The 25651-nt window shown below is 42.2% G+C and overlaps 1 protein-coding gene across 1 annotated transcript; it reads left to right on the top strand.

The window, feature by feature from the left end:
• The first annotated feature begins 201 nt into the window (after positions 1-201).
• On the top strand, positions 202-24797 carry phc2b (polyhomeotic homolog 2b (Drosophila)). The gene is made up of 15 exons (XM_070902757.1): positions 202-245; positions 4178-4520; positions 6278-6439; positions 6582-6659; positions 6962-7123; positions 8081-8206; positions 8543-8837; positions 14579-14907; positions 15978-16227; positions 19971-20182; positions 21215-21344; positions 22769-22874; positions 22985-23099; positions 23956-24280; positions 24391-24797. The coding sequence occupies exons 1-15, from the start codon at positions 202-204 to the stop codon at positions 24543-24545; spliced, it is 2832 nt and encodes a 943-aa protein (XP_070758858.1). The 3' UTR covers positions 24546-24797.
• The last annotated feature ends 854 nt before the right edge of the window (positions 24798-25651 follow it).

Here is a 25651-nt window from a genome sequence, read left to right as displayed (position 1 = left end):
GAGTGGGGTGTTGATGCTGGGACGACGAGCTCTCTTTGAGTTGGGGGGGTAGACAAGAGGGGCTGGGGGTTTGGATATAGCACAGGAACACGCTTGCACAAGCTCACTCATTCACTCAGTCAGCCAGCCAGCCAGCCAGCCACTCAGTTAGGCAGACAAAGAAGAGCAACATCCTGCAGGAGAACAGCACGCTCCCGGGGGATGGGGCATCATACCCCTGCATCGCGTTGGGGGGGCCGGAGGAGGTAGGAGCACCAGGGTTAGGGGGCTTTGTCTCAGCAGCAGATACCCCTCCACACACACACACACACACACATACACACAGACATACACATAAGCTTACATTTCTCTGTGGGTCTCCTGGCTATTACAGCCATTATCACACATCAATCGATTTGTGCAGCTGACAAGTGCGTTCTTGTGGTGTTTTTAATGTGGGTCATAAGAGTTTTCCTCTATGCGGACTGAAGGATGGACACTGATGGAGGCTCCAGCACTTCCTTACTGTGATCTAAGCTCTGTAGAGACAGCCAGTCTGTCTGACAGTCTCTTAACAGCTCTCATCTTCCTGCAGGCTATGTAAATCCTCTAGACACAAATCTGACAGTCGGCACTTGCGGTCTTGTAATGCCAGCATGGGTAGATCAATATGTTCTCTTGTGCGGTGTGCAAAGAGCTGAAATTGTCTTGTTATGGTGTTGACCGGCTCTTTGCAATGTATTACAGGCTGCTGGCACTGCTTTGATGTGCTCTCAAACACATTGACTTGACCACTTTTCATGGGTACCAGGTTTTTCCCCAAAACCGACTCAAAGCTTGATTGTAGATGTGGTGGGGGAGGGGGGGGGGTGTTATACATCGCACCCCTTCAGTGATGGATGGGTGACTTCTCTCAGAAAGACGGGGACTGAAGGCATCATTACCAGAGGGGATTCCCTCCCCTCTCCACTCACGAGGAAGCGATGGGAAGCAGACTCTGGGATGTAGGCTAATGACGGCATACAGGCAGGCGAGCTTTGGTAGCGGCTGTGTTTTTGATGATTTCAGTTTTTATATTTTTACTAAATTGGATTTCTGTAAGTTGAGTCTCCATTTTGGGGGGTTTGGTATTGATAATTTTTTTTTTTTATTGTTTCATGGACATTCTTGCTTAGAGAATAGTGTTGACAAGATTTGTTCTGTTGTGCATGTCAAAGCATTTTAAATTGAAACATGTAGGATACATAATTAACACCCTAATTCATGAGCATCTAAAGTTTTCATTTAAAGCACATGCAGTTCTGTAGCATAAACAGAAGCCAAACTCAAATTCCAGCCTTTTTCACATTTAGTGACTGATTTGTTTACTCAAATATTTATGGCTGTTAGGTGCTTTTCTGCTTTTGTCATTTCAAGGAATCACATGTGGTTTAGTAAGATTGCAGTTTGTTTCCAAGTCTGCTTTGTATCATAAGTGGGCTATAGAGCTGTGTTTTGGCCACTAATCCGTTCAAAAGAATAATGAGGAGGAGGAGGAGGAGGAAATAGCTTAAGAATTGCGGCATGGCGGCAGAATTGCTCCTTATTTAATTACTTCCATCACACCCTCTTTCCACTCCAACCCAGTTAAAGTTCTCAACCTGCTCACTCAACCTTCACCCCTCACTTGCTCTCGTTCCCTTCCAGCCATCCCCCCTATAACTTAATGTGCGCACCTCTAACCTCAAGGCTAGAAATTCCATCCTCCCTGCTTTGGCCTCTCTTTTCAACTATGTTACATCATTTGCCATGCTGTTTGAATCCCCCACCACACACACACACACACACACACACACACACACACACACACACACACACACACACACACACACACACACACACACACACACACACACACAACACATACTAATTAATCCCACCCCCTCCTCTACACCACTAGCATCTCAAATTCTTGTTCTCCTGTTCTATTAGAGCTCTGCTTCATCAAACTTTCTTCATATTCTTTTAACACAACTTCATCCTTTCCTTTTTGCCTCCACTAAGGACAGATCCTTTCTCTCCTCCCATCTTATAAACTGTCATGCTTGCCCCCTCCATCTCATCTGCCTGGAGAGCTCTGAACCTGTGCTCCTCCTGTACTAATGGATAGCAGAGCACCAGGGGACCAACCTTAAAAAGGCTTTTATGGAAGGGGCCTAAATCATTTGTTCTTTTCTCATCCACCCTCATGACTGACAAGAAAAAGTCTGACATACTGTCTGACATACTGTATGTCATATAAACATGGTTTTGACACAGTGCTTTTGTATAAGATATAAGATTCTTGTTGTGAAGGAGATTGGACTCTGAGAGTTTGAGCAGTAATAGGCCCATACTTATATTAAAGTCAGTGACGTGGTGTTTTGTATCATGGTTTGAGGTGTTTTGATGGGAGTGGGTGCGAGGGACTTACTTTCCAATGAACTTTAACCAAATGCGTGTGTTCTTGTTTATGTGAAACACTGCCGTGTTTGAGATGTAATTTAGGGTGGCTACTAATGCTAGCCAGCCACCCTACCTTTCATGCTAAATTCACTGGATTTCATTAGCTTCCCAAACAGCATTTTTGTGTGCTTCTCTAACCATCTTTGTTCTGCTGTGCCTCGCTTTTTGTTTTTGGAGAATGAAGTCAGATGCTTTGTACAGTGTTTCAGAAACCAAGTTTCTTAGAACAGTGCAGGGGTAGTTTATTTGAACAGGCTCCTAAATTTAGATTTAATATTTCTGTTATGGATTTGTGCATGAAAATAAACAGACTTCAAAGGAATAACTCATTTCCCAGCTGACACTAATGTCCTACTGCAGATTTGTGTAATGTAGAACTTAGTAGCAGTACTTTGCTTTAGGATTTACAGCGATGAGTCCATCTGCAGTCGGATGGCAGATCTTCCTTTTGGGAATAGCAAAGTGTGATTTAAGCAAGGCAGATAGACTTATACTTGTAGACAATATTCTGATGTATATTTCAGGGCTTGTACTGAAGTAATTTAGTGTAACTGTTGTGTATAACTGCAGTATGGTTTGTTGTGAGGTTTATTATTAAATACATAAATTACCATAAATACACTGATAACAACAAATAACTATCAAGTATCAAATAACTAATTAGAAACACAAGAAGAGTGAAAAGCTTCCAGAATATTTTGTATCTTAAAGAACTGAACAATGACATGACCCAACAACAACAAAATATACATAACAGTTACAATACAAAACACATGTGTGTTCCAGTGTTGGTGTGTATGAGAGTGGGTGCTCAACGTAAGAACAGAACAGAAGTTTAGTCTGGTTGTTCAGACTGATCTCAGACTGAGTCTGAATCGATGAATCAATAATGAAATTAGTTACTGAATATTTTTCAATTGCTCCTTTCAGCTCTAAGAATCAGTTAGTATTGTTAATAAAGTAATCATGGTAGATCTGTATTCCTTTATAGATATCCCAAATGCTATGTATATTTAGCTGTTATGCTAAAACATTTAACATTCTCATGTTAATCTTGCTCACAAATTTGGATGAAGTTTGAGTGGATCAATGGAAGTTTTTAGCCTAATTTTAGAGGAGTGTATTTGCTTCTTCAAAATTGCTTACATTGCAGAATGAGATTGAAATGATGAGCTGCAACAATTAATCAATTACTCAGCTGACAGAAAGTTACTTTGGCAACTAAATTGATACACTCCTACTTCTCAAATGTGATGATTTTTATGCTTTGCTTTCTTTGTCATAAATTATAGTAAACTGAATATCTTTGGGGTTTTCTTGATCAACTTAAACAAGCTAAATATAGATCACCTTGAGGGTTAGGGTTTCATTATTTTGCAACATTTTACAGGCAAAAAGTTGAATCCATTAAGGATTCAAGGATATAATCAGCAGATTAATCGAAAATAATCCGTATTTGCAGTCCGATAAATGTTTTATCTCTGACATGCTCACACTCACTTTCACTTCCCTTATGATTTCTTTCTCCTCAATATTTTATATGTGTTGCTGCATTTCCTTGAAGTTGAGCTTCTTATTAGTTGTCATGTAAAGGTCTACATTAGCGTCTGCGTTTCCATTGCATATATATATTTTTTTATCTGGAGGGTCTGGGAAATAAAGAAGGTAAACAGCATGGCATTTTTCTCATGTGCTCTCCTCTTTCCCTCTTCAGGCACAGGAGAGCCATTCAGAAGAGCCGAGGGTCAAAGGTGAGAAGAGCAGAGGGCACCATGGAGAGTGAGCCAGGGGCCCCTGCCTCCACGGCCAACAGTACCGGAACCACCACCCCCTCCACCACCACCACCTCCTCCAGCACCACAGCTGCCAGCAGTAGTAGTACCTCTAACACTACTACTACTACTTCTACCATTTCCACTAGCAGTAGTAATACTAGTAGCAGCAGTGGTAGTAGTAGTAACACTAGCAGTACTTCCAGTATTAGTACTACAACAGGAAGACAGGTGGTGCCTCAGATATCTGTTTACAGTGGGATACCTGACCGACAAACAGTGCAGGTGAGTTCAATAGTGTTGTGATTGTGATGAAATTGTTGACAGCTTGATGTTAGGTTGGGGTATTGTGTGTGTGTGTGTGTGTGTGTGTGTGTGTGTGTGTGTGTGTGTGTGTGTGTGTGTGTGTGTGTGCATACACACTGACCATATGCACATATAAATGCTCACAAGTTAGTCTACTTTCTTTTGCTCTACTGCCCTCTGTTGGTGTATATAAAGCCACATACAGGCTTCTGATGTGCTCCTACAGTTATGTTTGATGATCCATTTTCTAAGTAAATGAATGAAATAAGAGGTGTTTGTCTCCCTGATTAATATACACATGAAGGAAACTCAAATAAATGGTCATTTCACAGGATGTTTCCAAGTTGAAGGAAGGAATTCTTTCTGTGCTTTAGTGCTCTTGACCCTTTGACTCCGGAGTAAGCCTCTACACAGGCTTACCCTCTCCCTGAATAAGGTCCATGCAACCTTTAGTGCTGATGCTTTGACAGCAGGGTTTTTGTTATATTCAGCCCTCCTTTTCTTGTACTCAGCCTACTGACAATTAAAAGGCAAACACTATTGTCACCAGGCAGCCCTCTGAGGACTGCTGGTCATTTATGGTCAGTGAGAGTTGAATGCATGTTGTATGCAGTGCATCTCTGCTAATTTTACCCTCATTCCAAGAGGTGTGGGTCCGGATGGTTCTGTGACACGATGGACCACAGGTCAACATCCTCTCTGGTTACTTGGTAACCAGGCAAAGGGCCCTTTTCAGAGGTGAAGGGTGAGGAGAGTTATTTCTGATGGCTTGGAGGTTTTGCTCTGTTATAATTAGGTCAAGGAATCCTTGAGACTTTTCTTGCAGACAATGATTGAGGGACTGGGTTTATTTATGTCTGTCAGCTTGCAATGATCACAATTTTTTATGCATCTCTTCCTCTCGGACAATTAGACGCACATCTAGTTTCACAGTCCATGACCCATTGCAAAAATGATACAGATGCATTTATAAAGATGGAATACATTCATCACTGAAGGCCTGTTTAGGATTGTATATTGTTATTCTTTTTATAGACTGGATAACCCAAGCTAACCCAAAGGAGGAGGTTTTAATCTAAAATTCTGCCCACTGGGTATTGTTCCTGGGTCAGTGCCATCCTTCTGAATTTGGTATTTTCAATTATGGGCGTATGTTCCTGTGAATAAAACAGCACATGGCCTCAGTAACAGTTTTGCCTTTAAACTAGAGGAGTTGGGGCTCATTAAAGTAGCATTAGCTAGTGTTGATAGCGTAACGTAAGTGTTGACTGCTCCTCTCGGTAACTTCACTGTGTGCACACATTTCTGCTTGTTATATGAGTAGTGAGGTTTGAGGTGCTACCGGCATACTTTCGTGATACTATTACACGTTTTGAAGACTACAAATGCAATGTAAAGATTTCAGGCACTGTTGTACACAGTAGTCTGACATTTGTTTTAGTGTGGGAGTGATGTGGATGGCTTGAAGCAGGTGTGTGATTGGAGAACGTAGGAGAGGGGCGGGTCACACACATCAACATGCACAAGCTAGAGGCACAGAGCTTTTGGTTTTTGGCAGCTGTATTGCTATTTCATGCAGGATTTAGGACAGATCTGTGGTTGTGCATCAATGTAGCTGAATCTCTGACTCTTCGGCTTTCTGAATTTTTACACCCTGACTAAATTTAATATATGCAAAGTCTTTTTTTGTGCATGTTGCATTACTCAACCAGCTCTGTCTCTGTCTTCACATGTAGGTGTTCCAGCAGGCTTTACACAGACAGCCTAACACAGCAGCACAGTACCTGCAGCAGATGTACGCCGCTCAGCAGCAGCATCTGATGTTGCAAACCGCAGCCCTGCAACAGCAGCACAGCCTCAGCACCGCTCAGCTCCAGAGCCTGGCTGCTGTACAGCAGGTTAGCAACCGGCCATCACCATGAAAGAATCCTTCTCACAGTGTAAAGTTGATACTGTTATTGTTGTACCCCTGCCAGACATGATTCAGGAAATGGTAAACAAAATCCCCCCCCCCCCCCCCCCCCCCTTGCCTTGTGATAGGCCAGTATCGCAGCTGGCCGGCAAAGCTCTTCACAGAACGGCACTTCATCCCAGCAAACAGGGTCTACTCAGACTACGGTAAGTGCAGTTTGGAGTGTTGGGTCTGTCTCCTAAGAGCCTTTTAAGTTATCTTTGTCCATTAGATTATCATGGAACTAGGTTGATTTTAGCACCAAGATGCTTTGGAGAAACTGGGCACCACACTGGCCGCTCTTTGAACTGTGCTACTACTTTTTTTGCTTTTGAAGAGATTGAAATGCCTTTCGGTAACATTCAGTTGTAAAAATGTTGTCAAATTGTGGCTCTTATTTATTTTAAATGTTGTTTAAAGAGTAAAGGAAGTGCATAACCTAATTATCCTGTTCATTTTCTCCCCATAGATCAACCTGACCACCTCCCCAGCGGCAGCCCAGCTGATTAGCCGGGCCCAGAGCATTAGTTCCACCCCCACCAGTATATCCCAGCAGGCTGTTCTGCTGGGCAGCCCATCTAGCCCCACTCTCACGGCCAGCCAGGCACAGATGTACCTGCGTGCACAGATGGTGAGACAGCAGACACAAGGAGCATAGCCACTGGCACATTTACATGAGTGTGCATATATGCATAAACAAAACCCTACACACATACTGCTGGAACAAATAAGCACACTTCTCGTATTTTTTCCTTGGGAGGCTGAATGTGTGTTTTGAGATCGGTGCGTGCATAATGTGTGCATGCTTACTCTGCCATAGTAAATGATGTGCTTTATTCTCATCTTGCCACCAGAGGAGGTGGTCAGGATAATCTGTCTGGCCCCAGAGGGCTCATTACAAACACAGAAGAGAATGTCTTGAATGTGCATGGATGCTTAGAAAACATTTTTGGGAGGTCACAGGTGTTCTCTCGGCTGTGGTTTAAGGACCAGTTGTTTTAAAACAAAGTTGCTGAAGGAATGTAAAGTCTTTATTGGCCTGTTTTGGTGCAGCTGGTTGTGCGTAACTTGTCGGTTTCAATTTGCCATCGGTTGTGCAGCTGGCACACAGGTTGTTCCTGCCACCTCATTATGACCAAGTATAAAGCATTGTCAGATTTGTGCGATGTTGTGCTGGCAGACAGCAATACACATTTGTCAATTTAGATGGCCATGGCTTTTATAGTCCCCTGGTGTTGAATTCGTGCTTATGATTTGTGTTAATTTCCTTTTACTGGCTTGTTTTTCCCACACATACACCAATTAGAGCTAGTATATATTACAACATAACTGTTGTATCAATATGTTTTGTTTTGAAGATAGAAATTAAAAAGATAAATGTCTGTGTTAATAGGATACAAATCGTTGCACATTCTTTCCAAAACACATGAACAGGGTCCTTTTAGTCTGGAATAATTCACATAAACCTTTGTGAGCTTATAATTATCTTTTTGTCTGGTGTTTTATCATTGCTTTGCTTCTTTATTGGAGATTACAGAAGAATCCAATCTAAGAAGTTCGTCCTTGTTGTGTGTTTGATGTGCTCCAGGCCCAGCAGAGTAACCTGGTGCAGGTGGCCAGGAGCCTGGGCCGGGCTGTTCCTCTGTCCCCGCAGCTCATCTTCACTCCAACGGCCACAGTGACGGCTGTCCAGTCAGAAAGCTCCTCCTCACAGGTAGGTTCATTGGAAGATGGTGATGTAATGATTTTAATAAACGTTTATGTCCTATACACAAAAATTTCGAAGCTTAGAGAAAGTTGTTGCAGTGACTGGAAATCCTGCACCAGAGGATGTGAAATGGCAATGAATGGTTACAAACTATTTGTACTGTGCTGATGAGGTATTAACCTTATAATCTTACTATGCTCGCCATTGAAAGCATTGGGTAATGCAAAAAAAGTAAAGTAATTTTGTAATGAAAACAGTTCTGACAAACTGAAATATCCACTCCTTTAACCCACTTTGTGAAACTGTTGTATCAGTTTTCTCTCGTCATTCTGTCTCTCTAAGAATCAGGTCCAGAATCTGGCCATCCGTGGCCAGCAGGTGGCGACTACGTCCTCCTCTCAGACTCAGACCCTGCAGGCTCTCAGTCTGAAGCAGAGCCCTGTGCCCATTCAGCCCGCCTCGATGATCAAGAACCCCAGCCAAGGAGCGCAGTTCTCCACAGGAGGGAAGGTCTGCTCCTCCGACAGTTCATCTGATGGAGGGAAGAAAGGGGACAGTGCAGCAGTCACAGAAGTCCGAGCTATAAACATGAGCCGCAGTGTCACAGCTGTCAGTGCTCAGCCCCTGATCGCTCCAGGTAAGTGGAGTCGGCAACCCCACAGCCTGAAAAGTTCAATAATGTCTAAGTCTGAATGTGTGTAGGCCTCTTACCCATGAAACTGATCCTGGCAGTGCTTAAAGAAGGGCCCAGACCCCCACGGAAACACACTCTCTTTCACAAAGGCATGAATCAATTTGTCGATGAATTGACTAATAATTTCGATAATGGATAAATGGTTTAAGGCCAAATGTAAAAAAAAAAAAAAAAAATCCCTCTTCCAGACTCTCAAATGTGAGGATTTGCTTCTTATGTAAAATTTTTGTCATTGGACTGTAGGTGAAACAAAACAATTTAAAGACATCACTTTCTAATTTTATAGACCAATCAGTTAATGGATAATGAAGATGAAGCCTAATCGGTATCAAACCTAAGTACTCTGAGCACTCACCAGATTCCACAAACTGAAAGTGAGCATTGAATGCTTTGTTAGATACTCAGGCTTACATATTCTTACATGTTCATTGATCAGGTATTCCAGAGCTTAGTCTCTCCACCACTTTGGTCCAGATTGAAATATCTCAACAACTATTAGATGAATTGCCATGAAATTATGTACAGACATTCATGGTACCCAGTGGATGAATTCTTATGACTTTGGTGATCCCTGACTTTCCCTATACTGCCAGCAGCAGGTCAGAGTGTTCACTTCTCATGTGAAATATCTCAACATCTACTCGATGGACTGGCAAAAACCTTAGGAACAGACGTTCAGGGTTTCCAAACAGTCCTAATGACTTTTGTGAATGACTTTTTCTCTAGCACCATCATCAGGTCAGAATTTCAGTTTGTCAAATACTTTGGTTTATGTCCATTCAGGTAGCTGACATACATACAGTAGAAATGTGCTCTTGTGTTTATAGTAACATTAGATGAAAAGGGAGTTTCATACACTTTTTAACAGTTTTCTCCAGGCTGTGAGTGTGACATGTCAGGGCCTGCATCACAAACCCATTCACTCACTAAAGGGGTGAAACAAGCCGTATTAAAGACAGTGTGTTGGGCTGTGTCTGGAACAGTCGAGCTGCTTTGTGAATTAGAAGCTGTGAAAGGCACACTGCCATGCAAGAGTCTTTCTAAACTACTTATTGTGTAATTGAAAGTCAGCAGCTGTTTTTTTTTTTTTCTTTTAGTGTGAATGGTTGTGAATATGCCAGCAGCACAAGCTGATTAACTCAAATGAAGTCCAGTTTTTTTGCAGGATTGGCACTTTCAGATGCATTATCTCATTTTCATGAGGGTCCTGATAAGATTTCACATTTCACAAAAAAAGTTTATTTAAGCAAGAAATTAAAAATATGTGTGTGCATGTACCAAATGTGTGTGTAGGTGCTGGGAGTGGGAGTGATAGCTGTGTGTGTAATGTGTGTACATGACTGTAAACCTTATATCCTCTGCAGTACACTGTTATTGCATGGTGTTGTTTTTATCTGCCTCCTCAGATGTGTGTGTATGTTTTGGGGCTTGTGTGTGTTTGTGTGTGTCTGGGAAAGGGAGGGGGAGGAGGGATTATCTGAGCGTGTCAGTGCACAACTGTGTCTTGCTTTGTTGCAGTAATGGATTCACATAAAATGAAAGGGAGGATGGAAGCTGAAAATCTGGCTGCATGCTGTCTGAAAAAATTAACATGGGTTGCCATAGCAGCAGGCCATGAGGGACAGGTGTGCACATGAGATGCTGTGGAGTTAATACACTGCGGATCAGGAGAGGCTGTATGGCTGGCTGCTGGGATTCAGATTAGGCTAAAAGCTTGGATTGAACTTGACTGTGCCTGGGTCATTATGCACTTTGATTTCCAACATAAAACCCGAGAAAACTCTTTGTACCGACTTGCCACTGCTTCTTGTAAACACAAAATTTCACCAATTACTTTCGTGATTGAAGTTTAGTGTCCTGTTACGGCTAATGGAAGGGACAAACCAGTGATGTAGCTTCAGGAAATCAGAGATGTTGCCAGTGGTTGGTGTTGTTGGGTGGTAAGTTCACACCCTGTCCATAACCTTGCCTTTTAATGAGTATTTACTACTAATTACTATAAGTCATGCATAATTGTTACATTTCAAAAGTAGTTATTATTGTCAAGGAGAGCTTTAGTTATATATATATATTGTGCATGAGTCCAGTTTATTAGGTTTAAACTTGACTCAACAGAAATTGGTCTGATCTGAGAGAACATAAAAAATGGAAGAGTTGTGATGAATTGTCTTTTGCTATTTTTGGTCATCAGTTTTCATCTCGCTTTCCAAAGGATTGCAGATCATTTGAGAGCAATGTCTCTGTTACTGTGAACATTATACACATTAAGAGTCACTTCCCCTTGAATAAGACTTGGGCTGGAAACAAATGTTAGGCCGTCTGGCTTGTTTCAGTAAGCGTGTGTCATCATCACCTCCTCTTGGCAGGAAGGAGCCAGCACCTTACTATAAAAACCACAGCAGGGAACCCCCAAAAGCATCATGCTCACAGATTAAAAGAGCAGATCTGCACACAAAGTCTGTTTCTTGGCATATTTATGTAGCTGCTCACAACAGTATCAGTTGCCAATTTCATTTGAATATGATTACAAAAAGCCTTGGAAAGGCAAGAAAGTACCCACTTTTTAAAATGAAAACCTAGACTTCAACTTTATGCAACTTTATATCTTAGTGACTGCTGATAACTGACATTCAGCGTTTCACTTAATCTCTTTTTGTTGATCTCAAAAAAAACTATACATTGTACAACTGCTAAAATACTGAGGTGTGTGATTTGGTTTTGTCCCTTAGAGCCTGCCATTGTGTTTTCACTTGGCCTTGTTTTTCTGGAACAGTGGAGTCTTTAAACCAGTCAGGAACTAGATTCATTTAGCTACTGTTCTCTTAATGCTAATGCCTACTTGATAAAATATCTGCAAACCTGATATTTAAGTGAGGAAAGATGGCGTCAGGCCTGCTGTCGCTCTGTTGTTTTAGGTCGGAATGTGTTTCAATGAATGTTTGCCAAAGCAGCAGACAGTGAGAATGTGGAAACTCAGGGATTTTCCAGGGCCTGGTGCTACAAACCAATCAGGAATGTATACTGTCCTCAATCTCAGGACATTGCGCAACAACACGCAGATAGAGTAAGAGATCTACCCACATTCACAATTTAGGGGGAATGGATTGTATGAACGTGTGTGTGTGTGTGTGTGTGTGTGTGTGTGTGTGTATATGTGTGTGGGCGTGGGGGCCTGAGTCATTTCACTGCTTAATCCCAAGACCTTGAGAGGGAATAGCCTTTAAATGAATTCCCCTGTCTTCCTATTCTTCCAAGACCTCTCTCTGTTCCTAATTAAGGGCTTGAGAAAGTTGTCAGGATTCATGGGGAGGGCTGCCTGTATCCGGTGTGCACTGATTTAGAAATCCCCCTCCTTCGCTCACACTGGGGCTGGGAATCTCTTGCTACCTTTATGATTCAGTGAGACCCTGATTAAAGTTGCTACTGTTAAATTACAAAACGCATTTTGACTCTCATGTGGATGGGTTTTTTTTAAAATAGTTTTTCTTATTGACCACATTTACAACAGCATAATCATCCATATCCACCATGAAAAAGGTCATTCATTAATTGTAGAGTGTAGATATTGCTGCAGTGAGGGTATGTTATATCTTGACAGTATATGAGTGCAGAGTTTTTTTAATGCCCTAATGTGCTTGAGTAGTGTCACAGTCACATGGTTTTTATTGCCCGATTGATTGGTTGCCAGGTAATGAGAAGGAAAGAAGCACAAACGAAAGTTGTGTTGTGTTACAGAATAGTGAGTTACTTTGTTGAAACCCTGATTGATGATTAATAATTGCCCATTCGACAGAAACTAAACCAAAGCAAATCCTGCCATTTCAGAAGCTGGAATGTTTAGCATTTATTCTCTATTTTTGCTTGAGAAATGATCCGATCTAGTTTTGTCAAAGAAGGAAGTTGTCATTTCAAATAGTTGTGTGTATAATGTTATTCATTCTCTTCATCTTTAACATTGTGGTTACTCCTTTTTACTGTAAAAGTTTTATGAGAAAAATTCAGATTAAGGAATTTTGTGCATTGAATTTTTCAAATCATGATGCATCTAATAATCGAGTATTCTTGCCACTCCTGGGTGTAGCTGCTGAACTGATGGATGTTATTATGGATGTTATTATCCCCTTAAGTGTCTGTTTAAATTGCTTTTCAGGTGTGACCCATCTTATAGGCTAACATCTTTGATTGTCATGCTGCTCTGAACATTTGAACATTGTAAATATTAAATGAAGGCCTTCCCGGTACACCAGAGCTAACCAGATTTTCATTTGGTGGGTTCCACTGTGTCTCACCAAAATGAAAACACTTTTCAGCAGATCCTGTAGCATTAAAGGGACTCTGCTGGATAGAAGCATCTATATATTCCACAGCAGGGTACAGACTGCGGTTAGTGCCTCACAGGGAAACTTTGAAACCAGATGGAGCCTATCCCACACAAAACATCATGAAAAGAAAAGGGGGAGGAGGAGGAGGAGGAGGAGAGTGCGGGCGAGGGGGATTTGAGACAAATGCTGATTTACTTGGCAATTTTCCATGTTTGGAGTTATTGGGGGGGTTTATTAACATCACTAAACGCACCTCCATGTTTGTACGGCTCATGTAGCAGAAGCTATTCTATAGTACTGTGGTGCAGGAAGAACTCATTTCTTGTTTGGTTTACCGTCATAAAAGTGAGTCAATTAGTTCTTGTTTCCTGGTAGAGTTGTTAGAGACCAAGGAGGCAGCAGAGAGGCTTAGATCTGCTGACTCAACATTAACTCTATAAGGAGTGTCATGGACAGTTGGCTCTGCATGTTCGTTCCTGATGCATTTCTAATATTAGGCTAGCCTCAGGCTACTTCCGCTGAACACTCTCCCACTCACACATGATCCCACAATAAAAGATTGATGTGCTGTGTCTTGGGCTCCGGGGCAAGTTATGAGCTCAGGATGTCTTTTTACCCACAACAGCACTGACAGGTGGTGACAGGCCATTTTGAAACAATTTGTGAGTAATGATCAGACGAAAACTGCAACAGCAGGCCTCTCTGTGCAGCTTTCAACAAGCTCTTAATATTACATCCTGTCAACAAGGGTCTCACAGGTGAAGCGAGTGCTACAAAACAAGCTCTTTTGTGCAGACTTTCTGCATTTTTCAGCGATAAACAGTTGTGAGCACACAGGAAATAAATATTGCTCCTGGTTCGTGACAATTTCGACTTGTAAAGATATTTATGAATTACCTTTTATAAAAGAAAATAATGTTTGATATGACTGTGGCATGCAATGGGTATTGTGTAATCTTGATGATATAATAGGTTTGGACTTCATAGCCAGTATGAACAGGAAGAATGATTACAGCGACTAATAACTTTCTATGTACTGTATGTACATATGGCATGTGAGAACTGTAAACGAAGCTAGATTTGAAAAAATATGGATCCAATTTTTAAAGTAAAATCACCTGTAAGAATAAAAATGTCAGGATGCATTAAATGCTAAACTATGTCAATTTTCTAGTAAAAAAAACTCTGATGGCCTTCTGCTTTTAGTGTTTTCCCTTTTTTCACAGTCTGTGTGTCGTAACATAAATGTGCAGAGAATTGAATTTTGGACACAACAGAAGTGTCTGTGGGTGGTGAACACAGCAGTTGGTTAGCTCAATTCATAAATTAAAAAAATGAATGTTGGTGTTGTTCTCGTTCCAGCATACACGCAGATTCAGCCGCACTCCTTGGTTCAGCAGCACAAGCAGCAGCAGCAGCAGCAGCAGCAGCAGCAGCAGCAGTTTGTGGTCCATCAGAGTCAAGGTTCCCAGAGGACCACGGGCCAGCTGCTGCAGACCGCCTCCATTCAACCGTCACAGCACCCTGTCCCTGTCCTGCCCAAACCTGCTCCACACCAGCCCTCCACGCCCAGCCAGCAGGCCACCATCTTCCACTCCACCATTAGCCCCCACGCCCTCCACTCCTCCCTCAACCATGCCAAAGCTCAGCCCGTCCAGCTCACTGCCATCAACCTACAAATACAGCCAACGGTGAGTACAGCTCCACACACCAGGGTCTTCAACAAAAAGGCATTTAAATAAGTTCTTCTTTTTTAGTTGCAACAAACTGTTGCCAGCATCGATGTTATGGTTATGGTTATGGACCATTTTTAGGCAGGTACTGTTATTACCGGGGTCTCCCCAGAAGCCTGTAGTGTTATGGTGCTACTACAAGAAAACATGTATTTTGTCTATTAAATTCAAAAACTTTAACACTGTGCATCTGAAGTTGGAAATTGGTGCTAGAAAATAGTGCTGTTGTTCCAGTCTTTACGGAAAGCACTGTTAATGGGGATCTAACTAATTAGGTTTTAGCCATGCTAACGGCGTGACTCTAGGGATGGTAATGTGGGTCTGTCAGTTGGTTTACCACTTTGGTCCATGACCAAATTTAGAACCAAATACCTGCAAAATGACATTCCCATCAGCCTCAGCAGTACTTTGTGCTAATTAGCAAGTGTTAGCATGCTAACACGCTAAACTAAGACGGTGAAGATGGCGTGAACATTACACCTGCTTAACATCATGTTAGCACTGTCATTGTGAGCATGTTGATGTTAGCATTTAGCACTGCATTCAGTGCTGCTAGTATGGCTGTAGACTCATAGTCTTGGTGTCTCTTTCTCACAGTAACATATTATCCATTGTGTGTGTTTCCAGAATTGCATGTTGGATGTGACTCATTTTTTTGTCCTCCATTTGTTTGTAATGGGACATGACTCTGTCCTACTTAACATCCTTTTAGTGTTGTTCACAACCTTGATTTTTTTCTTTTTTAAGTGGTAACCATCAAAACAAAAACTACTGTTCCAACAACACCCACTGAATCCCTTTCTACTCCAAGACATACATGTTAAAAAAACACAGAATCTTCTGAGTTTGGGATTCATGGTGTAATATTTTCCCATTGGTGTGATATTTTCCAAGCCTAATGGTTTTTAGTTTTTGAGTCACTGACATTTAAAAGTACCAACAGTCCCTGATCTGTCTTTTCATTACTGTCTCAGATGTACTGTCTCATGTTTTTCCCTCTACCTTTTTGTTCCTAATGCACATATCAGGCCTCCCGACTGGTTCAAGACTGTAAAGATAAGCCAACCTCACTGGTGGTCAGAGAGACGTGTCCAACCCCAACCACGCAGAGACCGCAGCCCCCACAGCAACAGCAGCAGCAGCAGCAGCAGCAACAGCAACAGCAGCAGCAGCAGCAGCAGCAGCAGCAACCTGCACCTTCACCTTCACCATCACAACCCACCAAGCCTGTAGAGCAGCCCAAGGTCGACCCAGCCACACCAGGCGTTCAGCCACAAGGTAATGATTCAGCATGGTTTTCTAAGCTGCTAAATTACTTAAACGTTTGGGTAAATAAACTCTTTAAACAATTAGCCACTGGGACAAGAAGACTGGTAGCAGTTTCAAAACTGTGATAACTATAACTTTTCACCTTGACACAGAAAATGTACCATTACATCTGCTCGGTTCTCCTTGAATTAGTCAACTCCTGCAATCCTCAGTGGAGGAAAAGAAAAATGAATGCTGATGTTTACTTGTAGTTCAGAAGGTTTTGTGTCTGCAGCACATTTAGTTTCATTCTTCTTTCTTTGTCTCTTATTGCTTTGTTGTGGTCTCTGTGATTTCCCTGTGCTGTGGCCAAAAAGCTCACCTGATACCCACAATTCACTCAATGCTGTGCTGTTGCACAAACATTTAAACCCACAACAAACAAAACCCTGAAGATCAGTGAAAATCCTACTCTAAGCAAATGGAGGAATTAAGGAGTGAATACAGTAATTTAACCAGACTCATAATGGACATTTATGTTTTTTATTATTTTGTTGCCTGCAAGTTATATTGGAGACATTTTGGCACAGACTGTTTCCTGTGATGGTGTGTAGTATTTGTCTGGCCAGCCGTGAGCAGGGCTGAGGCAAACACCCACAGTGCATCATGGTCATATTTTATTCATACCATTTACTGTTCTATTGGATTGTACAGGTGTTCAGGCTAATAAACTGCCAAGTCAAAGTATAGTAGTACATTTTAACTTAATAACATTATCCAAAGTCATTTATAGAGAAAGTAGCGGGTGTTTCATCATTTTCTTCATTGACACCCCTGGCTTCTGATGTACATGTTGCCTGTGGGGACTGGTCTTATGACTTTTCAGTTACAGAGCAGCTTTTGCCCATTAGACAAAGTCTGAGGCATGCTTGTGTAACAGACTAATATGACGGCAGCTCGGAAGAGTCAAAGTTTCTAAACTTTGGACAAACTGTGGGGTGGCCTCTTAAATGTTTGTTTTTTTTTTTTACCATATAATCCAGTTAAAAAGCTTTAAGCTGCATTTATCAAGAAAATCCCAGAAATGTTGCAACGTCAGTCATTTTCATATTGCTGCGTTTTCTGCTTATTGTGCACGTTTTGTCAGCCAGGTGATTTGGATAAAAGGGATAAAGCTGCTTCTGATGAGTGGTTTGACTTATGGTCAGTGGCTTTGAGATGGTATGAGTGCGTAATCAGGCAGCAGCTATTCTCTTGTATGGTGTATTTGATAAATGTTGACAGGGACCAGTTTCTATGGTGATATTTCTCTTGAATGGTTGGAAATAGTGCTAATGCTGTGTTTCTTGTAAAATGAAACATTCTGTACACCACAAATTGCTGTTTACGGGTATTGAGTTGGGTGTGATGTGCCGTGGAGGTACACTGCTCACCACCAGAGCAGGAAACTATTTCTGTAATCCGCTGGCTGCAGGGGCTGATGGGAAGATAGATTTCAGGGTTGTTGTTTTTTTACATTAGGGAAATTTAACATTTCAGGAAAGAGCCTCGAGAGAAAATCTGTTTTTCAGTCAAAGTGGCTTATTGAGTACACAAGGTTACCAGCTACAAAGATTATCTGCACTGAATTTCTTGGTCAAACTTCCACCGTGCTCTCTGCTTACAGATATCTTCTCTTTGAAGTATTTAAATGGAAGTTTATAGCTGCATTACACAGTAAAAGCACAGACCTCCATATTAATTTGATTGAAGGGGCTCTTTCTATTGTTTTACCTCGCCATCATCACAACAAAACATAAAATGATTGTCACCGTGACAACGTCACAGAGTTGTAAAAGACAGTCTGTTCCCACTCGGCTCATAGACTTTACTTTGGGATGACGTCACGCACCTTAAAATGGGAACGTTGCGCTATTGTGAAAGTACTTTTTGGGTACCAATGCAGTGCCAATTAATTTGTCCCAGTGGCCTCAGGGACCCTGCTTCAAACTGGACTTACTGGATCAGATTTCAGCACCGCAGCACGCCCCCTCCAATGCAGCACATGCATCTCTTTCATGCAGGGCTGTTCCCTGTCTGAACGCTGCGTCAGCACCACCAGTATGTGTTCCAGTCAGTGTGCAGAAGTCTCCATGAATAAATTGAATTAACTAATAATTTAATAAGTTCAAGCTCTTATGATAATTTTGACCAGTCACCAAAAAGCTCTCAGGGGTGTCTTGGGGGGGGTCTTGGACTCAGGACCTAAAATGTCTTTCTATGGCCCTGCTGAAGACATGCGCTCTTGTCTCTGGTTTATTCGTCGCTTTAATTGATTGTATTTTTAAACATGGCGTTTAGTCTTCTGGTTAGAGTTGATGATAAAGCTTGTTCAGTATTTGGCTGCAGCTGGAGACCCTCCTCCTTTGGTTCAGAGCCTCGGAGTGCAGGTTCACGGTTGATGCATGTGGTCCTGCAGCTGCAGCCTGAGGAGGACCGGCAGAGATGCTAACGTTAGCTGTGTCTGTGGGAGGAAACAGGGAGGCGGACCCTGGTTTAAAAAGCTTTTCCTTTACGGGTCTGAAGCGGCGCTGCAGCTTAAAACCAGGTCCCAGTGTTTCACAGCAGCGGCAGCAGCAGGTCGGCGTGTGTCGGATCATTAAAACAACAAACACGAGCTGAACCGCACATGTTTTCTCTGTGAACACAGCGGAAGTCGGCGCGGTAAGAAAACTTTTCTCATTCAACACCGGCGGCTTTTAAGATGACGAAACGTTGATGTTTACTTTCGCTTTGTGAAAAGCCGAGACGTCGTGGTGATGGTGGGACTGATACATGATGGATTCACTGTTTGTTGTTGATCGATAGAGTCACTCCATTATTCTCAGACCGTCGACACTAGAAAAGTTGTTTAAATCAGCGGCAGGCAGGTGGACACGACTGGATGTGGCATGTAGATGGCTGTGATGTGATATTTTTATGTATGTTTGTGTGTGTGTGTGTGTGTGTGTGTGTGTAAGACTGCTTAGCTAAAAATAACCAAATACATGATTTAATTAAAGCTTTAGCTATGAATGATATTCCTCAGAGGTTTAAAATATTTCACCAGTTTAATTTACCCTCCTCAACATTGCTGGTGTGAGTTTCTTTACTGTAATTTCATTTAGGACTGCAACTAATGATTAATTTCTTTGTCAATTAATCTGCTGATTGGTTTCTCAATTAATTGTTCGCTCCATAAAATGTCAGAAAATATTGAAGAATGCCCGTTACAGATTCCTGAAGCCCAAGGCGATGTGTTGTTTTGTTCATCTAACACTCTAAATCCTCAAACTATTCTGTTTACTGTCACATATGACAAGAAAAAGGCAGATATTCACATTTGAGGGTCTGGGATCAGAAAATGTTTGCCTTTTTTGATTTAAAGAATCAGACAATTAATCTAGGGCTGCTGATTATTTTCACGGTTAATTTATGAATTGTTTTGCCTATGAAATGTCACAAATCAGTGAAAAAGGCTCAGTGTAATTATCCAGAGTCCAAAGTGACATTTTCAGAACGTTTGTTTTGTCTGACCAACAGTCCAAAGCCCCAAAATATTCTGTTTACTATCACATATGACAAGAAAAAGCAGCAAATATTAACATTCAAGAGACTGTAACGGGAGAACATTTGGCATTTTCACTTGAATGATATAAACAACCACTTTAATTCAAACTCAATCCTCCAGTGACCAGCTCTCTCTGAGTACTTGCTCTCATATATTAACTGGATGGCATTCATTTCTTGGTCAGGAGGGGGCACAACCAAGAGGCCGAGTGCTGCACCTGGGACCCCACCTCCAGCCATGACCTCAGGAAATGAGAGTGAGGCGCCCACCGTGACGGGCAGCACGCCGCAGAACGGAGAGAACAAACCGCCCCAGGCCATCGTCAAGCCCCAGGTCCTCACACATGTCATCGAAGGCTTTGTCATCCAGGAGGGAGCTGAGCCGTTCCCCGTGTGTGTAAGTGCCCGATCTCGGCTTTACTCGCAGGGAGACGCGATAAACAACCCAGAGCCGCCACACTCTCCAGTGTGCTGGCCTGCGGGGAGCTGTCAGCAGGCAAACACCAAGCCTCTGCTACTGCTAGTAGTGACAGCTCACAGCTTCTGTTTGATTCAGTCATTAATTGAAGTGACGCAAGACTCTGTAGCTGAAAGAGTACGGATGGATGAAGGTATGTGTGTGTGTTTGTGTCTCATGAGCTGCACATTGCAGCATCTCGAGGCATAAAAATCCCCTCTTTAATCTGTCATCTCCCTTAAAAATGACGTTATTACATCTTATATTGTTTATCCGGTGTGTCTGTACACCTGTGGTTGACATTTGTATCATCCCATCTTTATTCATCACTTAAAGAAAAAGCTAAATGCTAGATTGAACTCAACCTTTTGTTGAGGTGCAACATAATAAGCTTGTTGCCTGTGGCTCACTGCCTCCTACTGGACATGAGGCGTAAATGCCCAGTATGTTTACATGCATATTATGCTGAGCAAGCTCAAGCAGTTCATACTGTCATATATCATGAATGCAGTATCTGCATTGCAAATACACTGATATGGTACCTTCAACTGTAATTAATGACCATTTTTATTATTGATTGTTTGTGTTTAGTTTTTCTATTAATGGATTAGGTGTTTATTCTATGAAATGGTTAAAAAATGCCACTTCAAGTTCAGAGAGCCCAAAGTGAATTCAAATTCAAAACCTCAAATCACTCGTTTTGTCTAACCAGCAGTCTAAAACGCTTAAGATATGCAATTCAAAATCATATATAATGCAGAAAAGCATCAAGTCTGCACATTTGAGAGGCTGGAACCAGAGGATTTGGGGCAATTAGGGACTTAAACAATTAATCAATCACACTTGCTGCAGATTGCTTTTCTGCTGATAGACTAATTCATTATTTGACCAATTGTTTAAGCACTATTGAAGTAGTTTCATTTTGGTAAGTTTGTAAATATTTTATAATACTTTCCACCTGTCTGTCACCAGGTGGAGCGTCTGCCCATTCTCATCGACAGCCCAAAGAAGCTGGATCATCAGCTCTCCTCAGACCCCGACAAAACCCCGGTCAGCAACGCAGCAAACACTGACTCTGAGCCTGAGGACATGAACCAGCCAGGTGAGACAAAACGTATTACACAAGCACAATAGGTTGTGTGACACACTGTGCTGGTCATGAAACCAGGGAAGCACTGATCCGACTATTTTCCAAGGTTTGTGAAAAATAGAAGGTTTATGAAACTGCGACATTCACTTCATAATGGCGGACACACCATCACGTTCCTCACAACACCAGCAACCCTCCTGCAGTAACTGTGTGTGAACAGATCCAGACCTGACAAACAGCGCTGAGCTGCTGTGATGAACGATGACGGAGCCGGTGCTGCACTTGCTGTCCTCTGTGTGTCCACAGAAAAGGCTGCCCTCAGCATAATTACATGCCTCTGCATCTCTTTACCAAACCACTTAACCTGAGCGTGGCTGTGTCTTTTTTTTTTTCTCCCCCAGACCATAACCAACCTGCTACATAATGCAGCTCATTCCAGTCGTGTTTTTAAGTCTATTTCCTAAAAGTTTGCCGTACGTTTCCTGGAACATTCTCCTTTGTCCAGCAACAAAACTGCAAAAAAACATGCAGGAAGTGGCAAAGTATCAGCAGTAGCTTTACGCATGTTAGCTTAGCGCTCTGAATAAACAAAGCGGAACTTAAAACTGTAATTCATGTGAAACAGTGACAGGCAGTGTTCAGACCGACTTCAGCCTCTCATTCATTTGAATGGAGCCAGTCAACGCAGTGAGGCGAGGTGCTGCATTGACCAATCACATACATGCAAACACACATTCCTGGTAATTACTTTGTAACGCCAACGTCTTATTTCTACTGTTTACCTCATTATCGTCAGGAAGCCTTTAAACACATTAATTTGTAATCCAAACTGGACTTCCTGGATTGTATATTGATATACTTTTATATATATTCCTACTATAATTATATTCATGTCTCACCGGTACCTGAAACAACACGGCCCCTCCAACGCAGCCCCCCCTACCTTTAACACAGGGGTTTATGGTCTGATAATAATCTAATGAAGTAAAATAAAATAAAGTCCGTTTCGATGTCAGTATTGATGCACCGGATCGGATCAGTGCCTCCCTAAAAGAAACGTTTTGTCAACACACCAAAACTTAATTGTCATTGTTGGTGTGATTGTGAGTGTTTGGCTACTTAGTTTATGTTTGTGACGCAGAAAGTATTATTATATAAAGTTGTGACTGACTGCTTCACTGAACCTCAACCATCTTCTATCTGGAGCTTAAGTGGAAATGTCAGTTAAATATTGTATTGATAAATATAAAGTGTATTAAGTTAATTCACATGATATACAACTAAATTTAACAGGTTTAATTGAAAAAGCTTTGGTTTATGGAAATATATTGAATATGTTTATCATTAAATGATGTCACTTTCCAAACAGCGAATGTTTCAGGTTAGAAGAATAACATAATATTCGGTGTCTGTCTGGTGTTTATGCCGTTTCACAGAAAAAGAGCAAGAACCCAAGCTGACATGTGAGTACTGTGGCTGGGTCGACTTCGCCTACACCTTCAAAGGCTCTAAAAGATTCTGCTCCATGGTTTGTGCAAAGAGGCAAGTCACCTTTTTTGGATTTATATTTCTTATCATTTGAACAATTAGTTGTTCCCCCAGTTGCATTATGTGAAAGAGGAAAAGCTCTGATGACGGACCTTTCTGGACAGGTACAATGTGGGCTGTACGAAGCGGATCGGCCTTTTCCGTCCGGAGAGGAGTAAACCAACAAATCGCTGGCGTAGGAGATCTCAGGGCCGCCCCAGTACAGAGGCTAAGAAGCAGGTACAGAAACACACACACACACTCCTTCACTGTAAAACTTCCTCACTAACACTTTACCTCCCATCAGATACTGCTTCCACTGCACATTTCATGCCCTGCACTTTTCACGCCTCATGCTTTTTAATGAACTTGAGCATCATTTGTGTCAGCGCCTGATTATCTCCCTCTGTCTTTTAATGGGTCATTACGTACTCTATGATCTTTGTCAACGTTTATTGGTGACCAGTAGGAATGGAGACGCATTAGTAGAGATTTTCTGCCTCCTGCACAAGTTATATGGACATCAAAAGCAACTGGATTTGCTGTTTTTTGTTGTTTTTTTTTGCCTTTTATCCAAGACTTTGACTTCATACTTCTAGATATCCTGTGACCAGACTTAGCAGTTCTTCCCCTCCCGTGACACAATAAAAACATTTTTTTTTTACAATAGAGAGTAGTAGTAGTACTAGTAGTCTACAGAAATGCCACACAAACTGTATCACAATATGTAATACAGGAAAATAAATTTTTTAAGGCTCGAGAATAATCCATTTAGATTTCATGGCCGAGATGTTTTGAGTTATGTAATATCTCAAGGGCTGGGTCTTGAACCTCCAGTGGGGGGTGCTTTTGTTTCATGTTTGGATCAGGAAGTGAGTTTTATAATCCAGAGGGTTCAGCACCTGACAAAGTAATTGTCGATCCAACAACCCTATCAGCTCCCTGCAGGTGTATTATACTCATTTGAAGCTATTGTACAGTATAAATCTTACTTCTTGCCCCTTTAATCATTGCTGAGACGTTATGTTTTACTGATGAGCCATTCATTTCTCAAATGCCCAGTGTTGACGTCATGCCCGACTATTTTCCTTTTCAGAAGCTGTCCCCCTCACCGCAGCAGACTCAGGGCGGTTCTATATCCTCACCGCATCCCTCACAGCCCAGTCAGGAGGAGTCCAGCCCGTGTTCGGACATGTCCAGCTACGAGGAGCCGCCGTCTCCCCTGTCAGCTGCTAGCTCAGGACCCCTGGCTCCTGCTCCGGCCCCAGCTCAGGTCCCCGTCCACCGACATCCGAGCAGGGCCTCGGACCAGGAGGGCTGCGCCGGGAGAGACGCACCTTCACTCTGTCAGCGCTTCTTACCCAACGACGCCACCAAGTGGAATGTGGAAGAAGTTTATGAGTTCATCCGTTCACTGCCAGGTCAGCCGAGTAAACACACTGATAAAACATTACAAACACACTCTTTTCCTGAGGAATCCTGTTTTGCATGTGACTAACTGCAGCTTGTACTTCCCCCGTTGTTCATGCAGGTTGTCAGGAGATCGCAGACGAGTTCCGCTCTCAGGAGATTGATGGACAGGCCTTGCTCCTGTTAAAGGAGGACCACCTCATGAGCACCATGAACATTAAACTGGGACCTGCACTCAAGATCTTCGCACGCATCAACATGCTCAAAGACTCTTAGCAGGAAAGTGTGTGTGTGTGTGTGTGTGTGTGTGTGTGTGTGTGTGTGTGTGTGTGTGTGTGTGTGTGAGAGAGAGTGAGAGAGTGAGTGAGTGAGAAGAGCAGAGTGTAAAACTTTGGCACAAGGAAAATGATGCGTCTTCGTAGCACTGACAACAGACTGACTGCACTATGACCTCGCCTTCTCCTCACTACTGGACTCGTTTTGCAGAGAGTCTCACTTTAGCTGAAACTCGCCTTCACCTGCGTCTGCTCAGTAACCATGTGATCATGTAAACTTTGTGATCCGCAGGACTGATAGTGGTTGTGTTAGAGTTGCAGCTTGAGCCCTTGGAAGCTGTTAGTATGTGTTTACATGCACTACGCAGTTCTTTGCTAGTTAGAAACAATGTAGACCGTGGGCTGAAATGAAATCAGCAACCACAGTGACATCTGTGCCAAATCCCAAAATGTTGATCGTCACATTAAATGAGTGAATATATTTGATTTACACCTGGTATTAACATGCAGGCTGTGTCTGGATGTCTGACAATGCATGTTAACGCTAGGTGTAAATGCACACAGAACACATTGCTATCAGATCCACCAGACCCAATTTTGTATGTGGTCAGATTTCAGCCAGGTGTAAATGTCATCCATACTGTATTTTTGGGGGGCATTATATGCTTATAACGCAGACGACAGTAAAGAGATGATGAGAGAGGTGGAGAACAACATGCAATAAAGGACGTTGTGATTTATGGTTGCTTAAACTCCTACCCCACCAGGGCGCCCCTGTTTGGCCACATTCTTGGAGAAAAACAAAAAAGGAAAAACAAAACCCCAGCAAGCTGCCCGTCAAAAAGCCACAAATCGCCTTTTCCTCTGCCGGGGAAAAGTAAGTCGAGCCTGTACAGCAGCACCGCTTTCCTTGACCTGAGACACGCTGCGTTGTGTACCTATTTTTCATATTAAGATCTGATCATAATGCGGGCAGAATTGAGACAACAAGCACATATTAGTACCAGGTGTAGATGCAAAGACCTTTTTATTAAATGTCATTATCCAGATAACACATCTAGATACAGATTCCATGATGATAGCAGTTTTGATGGTGTCTCGGATTTG

This window comes from Enoplosus armatus, chromosome 3 (assembly GCF_043641665.1).
Source record: "Enoplosus armatus isolate fEnoArm2 chromosome 3, fEnoArm2.hap1, whole genome shotgun sequence".
Lineage (NCBI taxonomy): Eukaryota > Metazoa > Chordata > Actinopteri > Centrarchiformes > Enoplosidae > Enoplosus > Enoplosus armatus.
This window is presented reverse-complemented; position numbering and strand designations above follow the sequence as displayed.

Excerpts from the sequence above, each read along its gene's own strand:
- phc2b (XM_070902757.1), top strand. The coding sequence starts at position 202 with ATGGGGCATCATACCCCTGCATCGCGTTGGGGGGGCCGGAGGAG. Across the intron at positions 7,124-8,080 it reads TGTACCTGCGTGCACAGATG|GCCCAGCAGAGTAACCTGGT; the intron begins GTGAGACAGCAG and ends GATGTGCTCCAG. Across the intron at positions 23,100-23,955 it reads GTACAGAGGCTAAGAAGCAG|AAGCTGTCCCCCTCACCGCA; the intron begins GTACAGAAACAC and ends TTTCCTTTTCAG.